The sequence below is a fragment of the Rana temporaria genome, chromosome 3 (genome assembly GCF_905171775.1).
Source record: "Rana temporaria chromosome 3, aRanTem1.1, whole genome shotgun sequence".
Lineage (NCBI taxonomy): Eukaryota > Metazoa > Chordata > Amphibia > Anura > Ranidae > Rana > Rana temporaria.
In genome coordinates, this window is record NC_053491.1 from 360,748,392 (window position 1) to 360,765,670 (window position 17,279).

Below are 17,279 nucleotides of genomic sequence, written 5' to 3' on the forward strand. Positions count from 1 at the left end.
CAGCACAGGGCTTACTGAGGGGAAACCGGATGACAAGAGCAGACAGAGCCAGCTAGAGATTCCAGAAAAGAAAGTAAGAGACTGCTTTGTGCAATACCATTGCATAGAGCAGGTAAGTATACCCTCTTTTTTTTATTTTAACTATAAAAAATAGGCCTTGCAATTACTTTAGCTCCAAATTGAATATGCAAGTACAGGAGGGATGCTTTTTTTATGGCAGTTGGAAAACTTATGTGTCTTTATCATTACGAACAATACTTGATATATTTTCAGAAGTGTTAATTTCGGCACATATTAAGAAATGTACTTCTCACATCATTCTTTGAATAAATTACAGACACTTTTCCATTATGGATAATTATGTATGTTTTCGAAGGCTAATGATCATCTTTTTGGAGAGAAATGTGGATCCAGCTGCTGTTGATCTCCTTCTGAAAATATTAATCTCCTGGCTTTCAACAAGCTTTCTGACATTTCTTAGATCGGTTATGCATGTTCTATGTCAAGATATGGAGGACAGTGTTTTTGTATGACAGCCAAGCAGCTAGTATTTTCAGAAAAAGCCTGCCCATGCCATTTTTACTGTCAATTTCCCCTGAAACAAATGATGTGAAGGTAGAGGGAAAAGGAGGTAAGCGTTGTACAAATTTAATAAAAGGAGTACATTCTTGTGACAGTTGGCCTACATACTCTGTTCTGTTTACTTGTCACCAAAGTTAAGTTTGAGGCCCCTTTCACACATGTGCGACTTGTTCTGCAAATTGGAGACCGCAAAGTCACATGACAAGTCGTACCACATGATTTTCAATGAGTACCTTACATATCGGTGCGACTTCAAAGTAGTCCCTGCACTACATTGGTCCGACTTTGATACGACTTTGAGGTCCATAGACCACAAGATTACACAGACATTTATTCAAGTCGTGTCAAAGTCGTGTCACTTTCAGGTTGTACAACTGTAAAAGGGGCCTAAAAGTTTCAGTTGTTAAAAAAAATCCCAAACCCTTCCCACAAACTAATCTCATAGCCTTGCCTTAGTAGCCTTATTACACTAAAGACCTCATGCACACTGCTGTACAGCATGCAGATCCTTTGTAATGACATTCCTGCATTGCACTGACCGATGCTCTACACTAGAGGGTCAGCATCAGAGGGTCATGTGGAATCTCTGCACACTGTATCGCCACGTGCATCAAGCCAAACCTGAAAATATCAGGCAGTGCTCAGTTAATATATATATACAGGTGCTTTTGAGTCCTGCTACTATAGTATATTCACTTTCTGATGGTGGTACTAGTTTGTGGCAGAGCAAGATGTGACAATTTATTTTTCTCTTCTGAGAATCTGCTTGGAAGAGTGAGGGGTCTTAAGTCAAAAAAGTGAAAAGGACGCTGTGAAACCTAGAGAAATATTTTTAGACCTTTCGGACAAGGGTGATCGTTGTGGGATTTTCAAGTACGCTGATGTATTATGAATAAAAGTGCAGCGCAAATAAAGTCCTTGGCTGAAGAATCAAGAATTAAGATGACACCCAGTGAGAGCAAAAATCTTCGGCAAATGTCATGATATCCTCCACCAGTATAAGAAGTGCCTCCTTGCCAGATGAGTTGGACCATATGTTTTCACAAGTGGTCAAAGACAGCTTGTTCTCACCATAGGGGAGATGGTGCAGTGGAGTCCAATGCAGCAGTGCATAGTAGGTCCAATGCGGAATAAAAAATAAAAACACGTTCTAAGTGTAGACTATATTTATTCCAGGGAAAGGTAAAAAACAGCACTTCACCATACTACCGTCAGTCTGGTATGTCTACAGACAATCTGCCAGAAAACAACTGGCCAGTAGGCCATAGGCAATGTAAAATAAAATAAAAACTCGGAGCAACAGCCACGAGCAGCAGCAGAAAGGAGTTTTTTTAGTAGTATGGTGAAGTGCTGTTTTTTACCTTTCCCTGGAATAAATATAGTCTACACTTAGAACGTGTTTTTATTTTTTATTCCTCATTGGACCGACTATTCACTGCTGCATTGGACACTGCACCATCTCCCCTATGGTGAGAACAAGCTGTCTTTGACCACTTGTGAAAACATATGGTCCAACTCATCTGGTAAGGAGGCACTTCTTATACTGGTGGAGGATATCGTCACATTTGCCGAAGATTTTTGCTCTCATTGGATGTCATCTTAATTCTTGATTCTACAGACAAGGACTTTATTTGCGCTGCACTTTTATTATTATTTATCATTTGTACTTTTTGAGTTTTTTTGTGATTACCTCTGTTGGTGTTCAGCTTGCAATCAATTTAGTTTTATTTGTAACATTTGTGCGCTGATTGCTGTTTTTTCTAGCGCTGATTTAGTAAGGGTCCTTTCACACTAGCGGACCGTTCGTCCGCTCATTACAAGTCCGTTAACGGACTTGTAATGAATCCCTATGGGAACGCGTCCGTTAGCGGATGGAGCGTCCGCGTCAGTCGGGATCCGCTTTTCCGAACGGAAGAAACCCTATTTTTCTTCCGTTCGGCGGAACGGACCGGATGCAGACGGACAGACGGTCCGTCTGCATCCGGTCCCCCATAGGGGACAGCGGAGCAGAGACAGGGCGGTCCCTGCACTGTGTGCGGGGGCCGCCCTATCCGCCGACAGCTGAGCGGGGATCCCCGCTGAGCTTTGGCAGACACACGGAGCGGACCCAGAAACGGTCCGCTCCGTGTGAAAGAGCCCTAAGCCAGAGATCAGGCAAGTGGTGGAGCAGTGACGCAATACCTGAAAAGCAGAAAATTCTGAAAAGTTTTAACATCCTTCTTATGTTATTCAGCAGTGTAACACAGCTGGGATAGTGGTGACCACAAGGGAAATGGGCATTGCTTTGCAATTCTCCTGGCTGCTAAAACAGCATATTTTAGTATGTGTTACAACTTTGTGATATGACTAGAGTTGTCCTTAATGGCTTTTGTGATTGGTAACGGGTTGTTTGATGTTCCAAGGTGCATGGCGAATGCATGATTTTTGGCATGCGCCTATCCATTTCCTATCGATTATCAGCACTCATCCATGCATTAGAAAAACTGTGATACTTTTTTTTTTCATTACAGTGCAACAAAGATGGTGTACATGTTACTATGTTTTGAGGCTCATGTGTGCTGCTTGTTGCATAGATGAGCGTTGGGGGCATAATAAATGACTAGGCAAACCCCAAAATGCATGCACAGTGCATTTGAAGACACTCCTTACAGTTTGTGCTCATGTTACACTCTTTACAACTTCATCCTTTCAGTGCTGGTCTCTGCAACTCCACCGTTTTCTTCTCAGCAGCTTCTCAGTAGACCATGTCACACCTAATTCCCCCAAACCTAACCTCCTAGACCAGGGATCCTCAAACTACGGCCCTCTAGCTGTTGTAGAACTACACATCCCATGAGGCATTGTAACACACTGACATTCACAGACATGTCTAGGCATGATGGTAATTGTAGTTCCTAAACAACTGGAGGGCCATAGTTTGAAGATCCATGTCCTAGACCTACTGGTAAATCGCATCACTGGGTCCATCAATTTCTATAATGCTTGTTATGTTCATAACAAAAATATTCTGACTGTATGACTTGCTCAATGTCCTGACAGGTAGAGCAGCTGAAAGAGGAGCTGAACGCCAAGGAGAGCCAGGCAGAGGAGCTGAAGAAGAAAGTTTCAGCTCTGCAGACGGAGCTGTCTGGTGTAAGGCTCCACATTCTGTCTGTCTGCTGGCTTGCTGTGTCTCCTCAGAGGCGCTCTGCACCCATTCTAACTCTCTGCTCTCGATTATTACTCTGGGGGTGTCTCTAACATGCTAACCTCTCCTCTGTCACTCTGGATTTTCCAGGTGTCTGTTTTATGTGTCTGACCTTATCCTCTGCTCTGCTCTGATTCAATAACTCATGCTAACTGCCTAAAGGGAATCTTTGCTGCTTTTTTTTTACATTTATAGACCTGTATGTTTTTGTCACTTGTTTGATGCAATTTATCTCATCACTGTACATCTAGGTTAAAAAGGAAAAATGGTTTGCATATGTATATGGGGGCAGCCAAACCTTGCTATTATCTAGTTTATGGGCCAGGAAAAATAGATGTTTATTGCAATGCTAGGAAAAACCTACATATCAAATTGAAACGAAACTATCATTAAGCAATATAAATGTAAGTCACCTCAAAAATATAAAGCCTTATTCCAGCTGCATAAAACACATTTTAAATTCCTGAAGTCTTATTTTTTATTTATTTTTCTGGTACAATATTTTATTAAAGTATTTTAGACAAATCGACAAATTCCCACGCAGGGGATACGAAAACACAGGTATACATAAAGCACATAGTAGAAAACATACTATTAAAGGAACTATTCACGAATTACCACCGTCACCCCAGCCGGGGCGGGGGGCAGTGCGATATGCCTGAGCCAAGAGGCCCAGGGGCCAAAGCAGAAAAAAGGGGGAGGGAGCGGAGTTAATTTTTTATTTATTTTTGTCCTAAACCCTTATTGAATGACACCCAGCCTCACTTGACCTGCCAAGGTCTCATCCCTAGTTGTCCTCTGGGGGACACTGGCTGGAGTGCACTGGCACAGGTGCCGACCTCCACCAGTCTTATGGCGCTAATGGTGCATACATATCACCTCTTTATGATGTGTGCCATTTGTCTCTGCCCTCAAATCGCTGCTGGATCAAGAACTGGGAGGAAGTTGGAGGACATGTGAGCACAATCCTGGAGGAAGATTCTAAAGTAAGCGGAGGGGAATTTTGGTAAAAAAAAAAAATCCATGTGCAGGGAAATGGGAAGCAATTAATGGGTTAGGTTGGTATATTAAAAACGAACCTTGAAATTGGGTTCTAAATTTGCAATATTAACTCAAAATATATACACCCCCCCCATTATTGGAAATGCTTGGAGAATTTTTCCAATGATAATAGATTGGGGAGCGGTTCGATCCTTTTACAGGGGTTTTTCTTTTTTTTATTATTGTTGGATCAGTCTTGCTTTAGGCTGTCGGAAAGCAAAGTGTAGACACCTTTTTATTTACTTAATAGGATCTATCACAAAGCAGAACACAGTGTAGGAAGTCACCATCAGAAGCATACAGATCTTAGTCCTGGAGCAGTAACTCTGTGAATAAGTTCTGTTTGGCTGCCCCAAAAATAGTATGTGACATGTGACTTGGGGAATAGCTGCCTCTTTGACAGCACTACTTTCTGACAGTTTCGGTTTAATTGGCGCATGTCCCTCGGGTAGGGATGGAGACAGATGAAACATTAAGTAAATTCAGGATATATTCATATACTGCTCAGCGAAGCGAGAGGTCAGTTGCAGCAGCTTTGATTGCAGCCAGATACAGAAAGCTGTATAATTCCCCCTTCCCCCATAGTTCCTGTAGGCCTTAGTGGTTCAAGAAAATGTAGTCATAAATTAGTCTTTAATGTAATAAAGTATCACTTATCTCATTAAGAAAATGACCTATCTCTGTAAGTAGAACTGGCATGGCTGCCTCCATTAACTTATTAAACTACGACTTCAAGCTCTGTATAAATTGGTATTTTTATTTTATTAATGTTATGGTATTTTAATATTTTAACCTTTATGTTTTTTATATTAAAGCTAAAGTTTAGCCTGGTTATATATTTTCCTCGCCTACTGCATCCCATTAAACATGCTAATTCAATGTTTAAATAAAACATTTCATTATATACAGTTAGAGGCATATATATTTGGACACAGGCACATGTGCCATACTTTTGGCCTTCTATGCCACTGGAATAAAATTAAAACAAAACAATCCAAAGGAATTTGAATTGTAGACTTTCAGCTTTAATTCAAGGGGTTCAACATAAATATCAAGTACAAATGTTAGGAATTGCAACCTTTTTTTATACACAGTCCCCCTATTTTAAGGGGCTTAAATGTAATTGGACAAATTAATATAATCATACATAAAATGTTCAGTTTTAATATTTTGTTGAGAATCCTTTACTGGCAATGACTGTCTGAAGTCTGGAACCCATGGACATTACCAAAGACTTGGTTTCCTTCTTTCTGATGCTTTGCCAGGCTCTAACTGCAGCTGTCTTCGGTTATTTTTTTGTTTGTGGGTCTTTCTGCCTTTGTCTTGCCTTCAGAAAGGAAAATGCATGCTCAATTGGGTTAAGATCAGGTGATTGACTCGGCCATTACAGAGTATTTCGCTTCTTTTCCTTCAAAAGCTCCTGGGTTGCTTTTGCAGTGTGTTTTGGATCATTGTGCATCTATAATATGAAGCGCCGTCCAATCAACTTTGCTGCATTTGGCTGAATCTGGGCTCACTCTATATCTCTGTCTAATGTCACATCATCAATAATCACCAATGACCCAGTGCTACTGGAAGCCTTGCATAACCATGCCATCACACTACCTCCACCATGTTTTAGAGATGACGTTGTCTGCTTTGGATCATGAGCTGTTCCAAGTCTTTTCCACACTCCCCCCCCCCCCCCCCGTCCGTCCGTCCGTCATTCTGGCACAGATTAATCTTTGTTTTATCCATCCAAAGAATGCTTTTCCAGAACTGGTCTGGCTTTTTTAGATGTTTTAGTCTATTCTGGATTTTTTTTCTTCAGGCTTATGAATGGTTTGCACCTTGTGATGAACCCTCTGTATTTGCTATTTTGAAGTCTTCTCTTGATTGTAGACTTTGACAATGAGACACCCACCTCCTGGAGAGTGTCATTCACTTGTCTGGGTGTTGTGAATGGGTTTTTTCTTTACCATAGAGAGGTCCTCTCCAAGCACTCTACTGACCCTTTCCACAACCCATGTTCTGCCTGCATTGCGTATATAGGGAAGTACAGAGACCCAGTGATTATGTCAATAAAGCTAAATAAAACAAGGTATGTAATGAAACAGTCTATCTTTATCGTACAATGCAGGACACAGGAACCTATTCATACACCATGAGTTCTATACCACTACCTTCAGGTGATTGGATACTAGCAAAAGCGTTGCTGGGTCTGCCCACAGGTTTCTCCTGATAAACAAAACTTTCTGTGAGGCTCCAGATTTTTTGATAGTGTCTTTACCTGATAAAAGCCTTCTCTTTTTGGAGAAGTTTTTCCTACTATCTTTTAACTACCCCCTTCAACTGACACCCCAACATCTCATTAACAGTGACCCTTAAACATGCCTTAGGAACCGTACCTGGATTCCATAGTCTCAGGGCTGGCCTGAAATGTTTGCTTTAGACATGGTGCTGTGAGTGTACTTAGTCCCAGGGTGCTATATAAGTCCAGTGCCATGGTCCATTCCAATGTCACCAAGACCCTGAAGACCCCTTTGCGGGTATGCCCACTATGACAGATTAAGCCTGGACACTGGATGGGACTAGCAAGGTGGACATGGCAAGACACGATTTCCCTGTAGCCTTTATCATACAGGTTTCTGGCTAAAATGTCTTCATGGCCTTACTCTATTCACACAAGTTGTTCATAGGACACAGGTGCTATTCGGCCTAATAGGTTACATTACTATAATGTTCACCTATGCAAAGTTGGCAGTTGTTTTCTACCTTCCAACTGGAAGTTCTTTTCCAGCTACAGATGTAGGCCCGGATTCACAAAGAATTAGAAAAGAAAGCGGTTATAAAACGTATCATAAATGAGAGCAACAGGGCAAGGGTAAATATAGAAAACTGACCATTGTACCAATGCAGTTGGGTCAAAAATGGGGGGGGGGAGGTACCAAAAGCATATGCTTGTCGCTGCATAGTGCTCACATGCTGTAAGAAGAGGACCTACTCTGGATCAGACAGGTTGGGCCTTATACAATTATTGGTCAAACTAGGAGATGTTGGATCACTATGTCCTCTGGGTGCTAGATTATCAAAAATGTTCTCAGCCCCTGGGATAACCAGTGGTATCCCTCAGGGTTTTTGCTATAGGCCTCCAAACATCTGAATTCCATCATCCAAAACCTGACAGCTGCTGTTTTCCAAAGGCTGTGCCTACACGCTGTTTTCCCCTGACATATTGTCTATGTATTAACGTCTTTTTAAACAACCTCATCGGCAGGACAATGTTGTCAATGTCTGATTTGTCAAAAAATCCTGACACCAAGACCTCCTGCTAGGCACGATCCATTGCCCTGTATTCAATGTTTTGCTCCTCTTCTGAATACAGCACAGGGGTAGAGCTTTTCTCTCAGGTAATTGATTCCCAATGCCCTTTACTTGATGAGGTTATTTGCATAACCTAGAACCTTACTGCCACGTTTTGCCATGGTATGACCTCCTTGACCTAATTCCACGGCCTTGTTCTGAGCTCCAACATGCCTTTTTTCCTATACCTTCCATGGCTATAGTTTGCGAATTACAGTTTCCGTAAAAGGTGTTTAATCTGGCCCTCCCCTGCCTAGGTCTCAACCTCCGTACAGGATAGGCAATTAATTGTATTAAAAGCTGATTAAATCTACATGATCCCTAAGCCTGTGAAATTAGATAGAGTCCATTGTGTATCTTTCTTCTTGGGAAAGAATGGGGAAAGACCAAGAGACATAATATGTAAAATCCATGAATTTCTGAGAAGGAAGCTATAATGCGGGCTGCAAGGGATACACCAACAATTGATTTTGAAGGGTTTCAGATTTTGTTGTATACAGATATATCTCGTCGCACTTTGATGCAGCGTAGGATGGTGCACCCCCTGCTGGAAGTAATCGACAGGAGAATGTGAGCTTTAGATGGGGGTTTCCCTTCAAATTACTAGCTTCACGAGACGTGAAATCAGCAGTTCTCAGATCTAAAGATGATCTAAAAAAGTTTCTAGAAATACTTGACTTACCGGCAACAGACTTTCCAGATTGGAGACTAACAAGTGAAGACCTAAGAAAACAGCAACGTGAATTTTGGTCCCAAGTATTAAGAAAGAGATAGTTGGGGAAGCGGAAGCTGAATTGTGATGAGGTGGGGGGGGGGGAGCGGAGAGGAGAGGGGAAAGGGATGATGATCTTTTTCCTCAAATTTTTTTTTCTCCTTTTTTTTTTTTATCTCTTCTCGCTCTGGCTTTGCCGGCCCCACGCACCTTAACCACCACCCCCCCTTCTTTTTTTGTTTGTTTGTACATGAGGGTGGGGGGAGAGGAGGAGGGAGAGGGAAAATAAATAAAAAATAAGGATGTATAATAAATGAAAAGTTAAGAAGGCCCGGGGTAAGAATAGGGGGAGAGCAGATGAACTGCTCTAATAATCATTAGGAAGATCCCGAAGAGGGATTGGATAAACTGCATTAGGCAGAAGAGGAGGAGGGTTTGGGGTGGACAAGAGGAGCCCACACGGACTGTTCGTCCTAATAGATGGTACACCTGAGATAATAATTGGGTGTTAAGCTGTGGAAAGTTCAGATACTGGAAGATAAAGAGAAGAGAGCAGAGAATAAAAAGAGTGGAAGGCAAAAATATGAAAAGGTACAAAATATTGGTTATGAATAAAAGAGATGGCTAACTCATTAAAAATAATGACATTTAATGTAAGGGGTTTGAATTCATATCAGAAAAGAAGTCGTTTATGGCAGGAGGTGCGATACCATGCAGCGGATATACTCTTCCTGCAGGAGACGCACTTTCTGACAGACTCCATACCAAGATTACCAAAGTTCCCGTTCAATCAATGGTTTCATGCACTATCACCAGTGGCAAGAGCAAGAGGCGTTACTATAGCTATCGGGAAAACATGCCCCTTAACTGTAATAGAGACTCAAGTGGATACGGAGGGGAGATATGTATTTGTCAAGGGTACATTACATGGACAGAGGTATACATTTGCCGCTGTGTATGCTTCCAATACAGGTACAGTGGATTTCATAACAAAAACCTTGAGAAGGTTGAATACATTTGGGGAGGGTTTTGTAATTTTAGGAGGGGATTTTAATATCATCTTGGACCCCGAACTAGACACAACAGTGAGGAAAACAGCAATATCCTATAGGGAACTTAAACACCTAAAGACATTGTGTCAAACCTTTCATCTAGTAGATACATGGCGAACACTAAATGAGGGACGAAAAGATTATAGTTACTATTCCAAAACACACAAAGTATACTGTGGGTTGGATCTGTTCTTTGTAGACCAGTACTATTTAGAATATATAAAAAGAGTTTCAATAGAACCAAGAACAATATCTGATCATGCATCAGTGGTGTTGGCGTTTGTACCAGTCTCGATGGGGCACCGTGAGAGAACTTGGCGATTAAACGAAACACTACTGGATGATGAACAGATAGCAGGGGATATACGGCAGAAAATTATAGAATATTTTGAAATAAATACAACAGAAGAGATATCAGAACAAGTTATATGGGAAGCACACAGAGTAGTTATACCGGGGGAGTTAATAGCCCACGGATCCCGAAAAAAATAAAAATAATTAGGAGATAGAAGAATTATTAAAGAAAATACAAGAAGCAGAGATAAAACATAAAAAGAAATTCGATCCCAGAGAGGGGGAGCAATTAGAAACTTTAAGAGCAGAACTTGCTAATTGCCTAGATAGAAAAGAAAAAGATAAATGTAGATTCTTGGCAAATAAATTATATGAACAAGGGAATAAGTGTGGCAAACTACTAGCTATACAGTTACAAAACCAACAAAAACTTTCCCATGTCCATAATATCCGAGTAAATAATAAGCAGATAAAGGATACGAAAAATATAGCTGCGGAATTTCACCAATTTTATAATTAACTATATAACATACAAAGGACTAAATTAAAAGAAGATGAAGAAAACGAAATAAGAGAATATATTAGGGGATCAGAATTACCATCCCTGGCTGGGGATGTGTTGGAGGAATTAGAAGAACAGATCACTAGAGAGGAAATTAAAAGAGCAATAGAGGACCTTCCGAGTGGAAAGAGCCCAGGACCAGGTGGCCTAACTAATGCATATTACAAAAAATATATGGATATAGTGGTTACACCACTTTATAATTATTTTAATAAGATCACAGTTGGAAACCCACTACCCTCAGAAGCATTATTGGCATTCGTGACAATTATACCAAAATCAGGAAAAGACCCACAATATTGCTCAAGTTATAAACCCATCTCCCTCCTAAATACATATACAAAATTATTCTCCAAAATATTAGCAAATAAATTAAAGGAGAAGGTAATAAAAATAGTACATATAGATCAGACAAGATTTATGGTGGGGAGGGAAACAAAAGACAATACGAGCACTTAATATACTTCATTGGATGGAAAAGGGACCCGACAAAACATCTAGAGTAACCATGTTGATGGATGCCGAAAAGGCATTCGACAGGGTGAACTGGGCTTATATGATGGAAGTATTAAAAGAATTGGGTATGGGGGAACGGATGAGGGGGTGGATAGCAGCATTATATGCAGGACCTAAAGTTAAAGTTAACGGAACACAGTCTGAGGGGTTTGGTATAGGCAATGGTACAAGGCAGGGCTGTCCCCTATCCCCAGTCTTGTTCACTCTCACTCTGGAACCATTTCTATGCAGGGTGAGAGGGAACAGGAGAATAGTGGGAGTGGAAATTGGACAGAGAGAGCATAAAGTGGCAGCATATGCCGATGATTTATTGTTTTTTCTCTCAAAACCAGAAGAATCAGTACATGAGCTGATGCAGGAAGTAATAAAATATGGAAAGATATCCAATTTCAAAATAAACATAGAGAAATCAGTAATAATGCCAAGAATAGACACTCGTTTTTGTGGAATAGAGAATCACTGTGCTATTTGGGAGTGCACATAGCGGCCGATGAAAAGATACTGTATGAACGTAACTATGTAACATTAATTACAGAAATAATGAAAGATCTGAATAGATGGAAGGGAAACACACCAACATGATTTGGGAGAATTAATACCCTAAACATGAATGTGGTACCCAGACTTTTATATGTTCTGTATGCAGTTCCCATACGACTCCCCCAGATATTTTTTTTAAAAATATGGAATGCATTCATATCATTTATATGGAAGGAGGGAAATGCTAGGATAGCATATGAAATTCTATGTAAAAGCAAGGAAGAAGGACGAGTTGGGCTCCCAGATATTGGATCCTATTATAAAGCGATGGCTCTGGTGTGTATACTGCACTGGTGCCATGATGAAAGTAATAGAGCATGGGTACTAATGACAAATATGGCGGGGAGGAACTTGGCGGGGGCACCATGGATACCAACAAAGGCCAGGGGATTATCAGAATGGACATCCCCATTAACTCGGAACACACTGGCAGTATGGGATAGGATGAATCAACTTGGGAAATATGCCCCAAAAACATCCCCATTGGCACACTGGGGGGTTAACCATGGTTCCCTCCAGGAGAGGAAAAAGGAGCATTAGGCCCATGGGAAGGTAACACAATGTGCCTGAGGTATGCACCACTGGGGGTCCTGATGCCTGAGGTAGATTTAGTATCAACACAAGGAGATATGGTAATAGCAGGATGGAGATATAATCGGATGCAAAGTTTTTTTCTAGAAGATTAGACCCTCAAATAAGAACTTTGAATTCCCTAACCATATTTGAAAAAACATGTATAAAGATATTAAAACCGGACCACTTACTGTCACAAATGTATAAAATAATATGTAGTGAACAGAATAAAACAACCCCTTACTTTATTAAAGAATGGGAAAAAGAACTAGGATGCAGATTCCCCCCAATACAATTAAAAACATGCCACATCCACAAGCTCAGCCACTCAGGAAATGGCACACAAGTTCTTGGTAAGATGGTACCGCACCCATGTGCGATTAGCTCAAATATACCCAACAAGAGATGACCGATGTTGGAGGGGGTGCGGGGAGCAGGGAACATACCTCCATATCTGGTGGGCATGTCCAGGGATAAGAATCTTTTGGGAGGAAGTGGCGCCATGGATCAGGAAAATGTTGGAGGAAGCGATAGAGTTTACACCGTTACAATTCCTGTTCCATGGAACCACAAGAGCTATAAAAACTTATAAAAACAGCACTTATTAAATGCGGCCAAAAGATTAATGCCAAGGTATTGGAAACAAGCAACATGTCCCACCCTTCAAGAATGGAAAAGGGAAGTAGTTATAATAATGGGAGCAGAAAAATGGATACACGACATCAGGCATAAACAGGAGAAATTTTAAAAAATCTGGGAAATCTGGGAAATCATAACCAGGAAATAGATGGATAAAACCAAAAGCCTTATAAAGCTCAAAAAAAAGAAAAGAAAAAAAAAAAGTAGATTGGAACTATAAAAAAAAAAAAAAAAAATATGGGAAACAATCCACAGCTTTTGTTTTTAATGTGTATGTTTTTATGTATGTCTTGTTATTATGTCTAAGCAAAGAATGTGACACTAGAAGAACATAGGAAGGTGTTTAACGATCCTCCTCACCTATTCTGAGGGGAGGGGAGGGAGAATGGGTTTTTTTTTCTTCTCTTTCTCCTCTTCCCCTTTTGGGGGGGGGGGGGGGTCCAAAAACACATACAATTTAGAAGGGAATACTATAATTATAAATAAAAAGACACATATAAATATAACATTTTAAACACAACTTTTTTTTTTGGGGGGGCGGTGTTTGCCCCTCAATAAGGGACCTGAATCACAAACAAATATAAGGAGGCACAGAGGAACATAATACATATCACAAGTATCTAGTACTAGGAATACATTTATATTACTACATTTTTTATAGTCACAAACGTTTTCATGCGTTCTCCCCCCTTTCCTTTTTCCCCCCTTTTTTTTTTTTTTTTGGGGAGGACCGGAAACCACCATATTGTAAAGGAAGGTAGTATCGAGCTGCCTTTTAAGTGTCAAGGCATGTTAAATGTTAAATGTAAAGAAAAAAAATGTAATAAAGTTTAATTATAATAATAAAGGTTTCTTGGATGTTTCCACCAATTTGTCCACAGTAGGTTGGCGCTTACCTCCACACAGCCATCCTGATTAGATTATAAAGTCATGATGGCATGGGCAGGGAATTTCCTTATATCCGTAGCACCAGGATATTCCCTATGTTGGCACATTCCTATCTTATGTTGGATGTCTGTCTCCCTCTACATCCTCATTTGGGCACAAGATGTTTCTCCAGCTTGGTAATCTTTGGGAAAACAGCTCCCCCTAGTGGGCTAATGAAAAACCTCTGCACTTTCTCCTGCAGTGAGGTGTTTCTTCTGTTAAGTTTGTTTTGAGGCCCGTTGGCCTTCTTGTTTTCTTCCTGTGGGCCTGTTTCTACTGTTTAGCTGTCTTATTGCCCACCATTCGATTATTGCTTGGGGATGTCCTATGATCTATGAATTGATTCCTGCGTCCTGGTCTGTCCAATAAACAAAAGAGTAATTTTGACATACCTGTAAATTCTTGTACCTTAGAGTACAGTACAGGACACAGGTCTATCTCCTCTGTTTTTGTCCATTTCCTCATTGGAGAGATTTCCAATCACTTCCTGTCTTGACAGACAGCGAGAAGAAGGCTCCCTAATAGGCACTTAGACCTCAGTAAAAATCTGATAGAGGCTGTACTCCTCCCGACTAAATCTAAAATAAAACTTTTTGAATGGAGTTGTGCTTTGAAGACTACACAGTGTAAGCAGAATTTTAGACACAACCACTAGTCTACCCAAAACTGATGATTTAGTTTTTCAGGCTGTTCACTAATCAACAGTCCTGTGCCCATTAACTTGAACTGGTGAACTAAAGACGGCCATAGATGATAGGATTTTGATAGATTTCCCCCATCAACACAGTCAGTGTTAATGGGGGTATCTCTCTCACTAAGCTATTGTGTTCTCGCAGGTGGGAGGAGGATGGGGCATGGGAAGCTGTCCCTGCCGGAAGAACACAGTGATTATTGCAAGTGGCTATTAACACTGGCAATAATCGCATTTTGAAAATCCGACATGCTGCCCACACATGGTTCAAAACTCAGCCGATTCCTACTGAACTGGCCAAGAAACTGGCCGGCCTAGGAGCTCATGTGAAAAATGTGTTATATGGGAGGTGCTGTTGCAATAGGTATCAATGTTCAAAAGTTCAGTTTGTTTTAGGTACAGGCTCAGACCTCACACAGTCCTCTGCTATCCCGAGGATGCTCGTGAGCTGAGGCCTCTAGATTGCTGATAAGCCTCCATTTGAGTATAGATGGTAAGAGTTAATTGTGTGCCTTGTAACATGTACAAATTTATATTTGCATTCATCGTCTTGTGTTCCTGCCCCAATTCATTGTTTTCTATGACTCATTTTTCTCCATACAGATTGGGCAAGTCAAGCAGGAGCTTTCTCGTAAGGACACAGAGCTGCTGGCAGTACAGACCAAATTGGAGACCCTCAACAACCAGTTTTCTGACAGCAAACAGCATGTAGAGGTCCTGAAGGAATCACTTACTGCAAAGGAGCAGCGGGCAGCTATTTTGCAGACTGAGGTACAAAAGAAAAAAAATGGAATGTTAATATAGGACCCACTAAGCACATTTTTACCTTTTGCTAGTTATTATGTGGCCTTGACATTACAGTGGCATGAGGGGTACAGAAGGTCTTATATCACAATGATGTCACTAGTTTATAGTGAACTGACAGTACTCTGAAATGTTTCTCTTCCCTATATTTTCTTTTATTTATTAAAGAGCCTACAAAGGATAAGTTCACCTTTAGTAACATGTTATTTTTTTACACCCTAAATATGGGTGTAACATGTTACTAAAGAGCACCTGCCTGCACCCCCCTGATCCCCCGATTTGACAGCAGGTGGGTGGGATCTTATCCCTGCATCCGTTGACAAAATATATAAAGAGTGCAATACTTCAGGGCACCACCCATATGACCGCATCATTCATTCACAAAGTTTTGTGAATGAATGAACTATAACTACTGTCTGCCATTTCGGCAGATGGCTTGTAGTTCTCAATGAACTGCAAGGGCACTGGGGAGTGCTCTCGTAGTTTAGATAGACAGCTATACTAAGTCTGCAGGAGTCTGACATTGCACCCGCAATCTGCTGATTGAGGGTGCAATGATCTGCAGGCTCCAGCAAAAGAAAAAGAAATGCACATTTTTCTCTTCCATTCATGGACAGACACAGAAGCAATTGACCTTAGGGTATTATCCTCCCTTTTAGGAGATTGACTAGGCAGAAAAACAGCATGTTAAGTGTTAAACACTCCACACAGCACAGTACCTCCCAGGGGGCGGTTCCCCCGGGTACATCCCCCATTCTCTGTTCTGCAGCCTCAGTTTTTTCTGCCTAGCAGGAGATGACATGGCTCCTTTAGCTACGCGCTGGGCCGTCCACGACATACCCCGTTGCTCCAGGGGTGGCCGGTGAGCTATACGCTCCAGGGCACACATATGACCGGGCTCTATATCCGTGTCACAGTGTGCCGGGCCGACAGCTATGCGCGGACGTTGGTTCTGTCCGGGATGCCTCCAGCCGGTGGTGGCAGGACGGGTAAGTAGCAGTCCCCTTGCTTTGGCGGGGTGGTGCGGCTGGTGCATTTCTGGGGAGGTCGATCGCGGGTCCACCCTGCTTTCCTCTCTCCCTTCCTCTCCCTCCTTCCCCGCGCTCTGGGTGGTCGGCCGTGAGGTGGTTGGTCCGAATGGGGGGCTCCATCCTGTGGCTGGTGGCTGTGTCTGCTATCGGGGGGTGCTGTTGTTATTGCCATGTGTGCGGGGGGGGCCTGCTGTGTGTTTTTTCACTGTGCATCGCGGCCGCCATTTTGGCGGCGCCGGGCGCCTTTATTAGAGTTCCGCGACCATTTTCTTGTAGCCCACATGCTCTTTTTGCAGTGGCTAGAATAACTGCGCGAACGGCTCCAGCACACTTCCTAAGGGACAGCACAGCACGGACAGCTCTCTGGGGCAGACAGCAGCAGTACAGTCTGGTCGGGTGGTGAGTCCTCTGGTCCCCTGTTCTCTGCTGTGGCCGTGAGGGTGGCCTGTGGATCTTGCCTTGCAGTCCAAGGGCGGCTATTGGGTGGGTCAGCATTGCGTCTGCACCAGATGCTTCTCCTCCAGACATGCTGGAGTTAACCCTTAGTGCCCCTGTTCCTGCGGCCTCTGGATGCTATGATGGCAGTCCTTGAGGCGTTTGTTGCCAGGATTGAAGCGACGCGTGGCCAGAGGGGGGGTAAAAAGCGCCCCCTCCCCCCGCCTTCTTCTGGGGATGCCTCTGACACGGAATCGGGCCCTGCTACTGCTCCTGGCCCTGGCCCTGGTTCTGAGGTGTCAGAGGATGCAGGCCTAGTCCACACGGACAGTGAGGATGACTCTGCTTCAG

General features: G+C 42.1%; 1 protein-coding gene across 12 annotated transcripts in view; it reads left to right on the top strand.

Moving 5' to 3' along the window:
• ERC1 (ELKS/RAB6-interacting/CAST family member 1) overlaps positions 1 to 17,279 on the top strand; it is a 351,485-nt gene that overhangs the window by 130,832 nt on the left and 203,374 nt on the right. For 7 of the 12 annotated variants that reach the window (XM_040345288.1, XM_040345294.1, XM_040345289.1 and 4 more), the window contains exons 6-7: positions 3,622 to 3,714; positions 15,262 to 15,429. In XM_040345288.1, coding sequence (XP_040201222.1) covers positions 3,622 to 3,714; positions 15,262 to 15,429 — 261 coding nt within the window. The remainder of the gene's footprint in view (positions 1 to 3,621; positions 3,715 to 15,261; positions 15,430 to 17,279) is intronic. The other 5 variants (XM_040345292.1, XM_040345297.1, XM_040345299.1 and 2 more) reach the window with 1 other exon arrangement.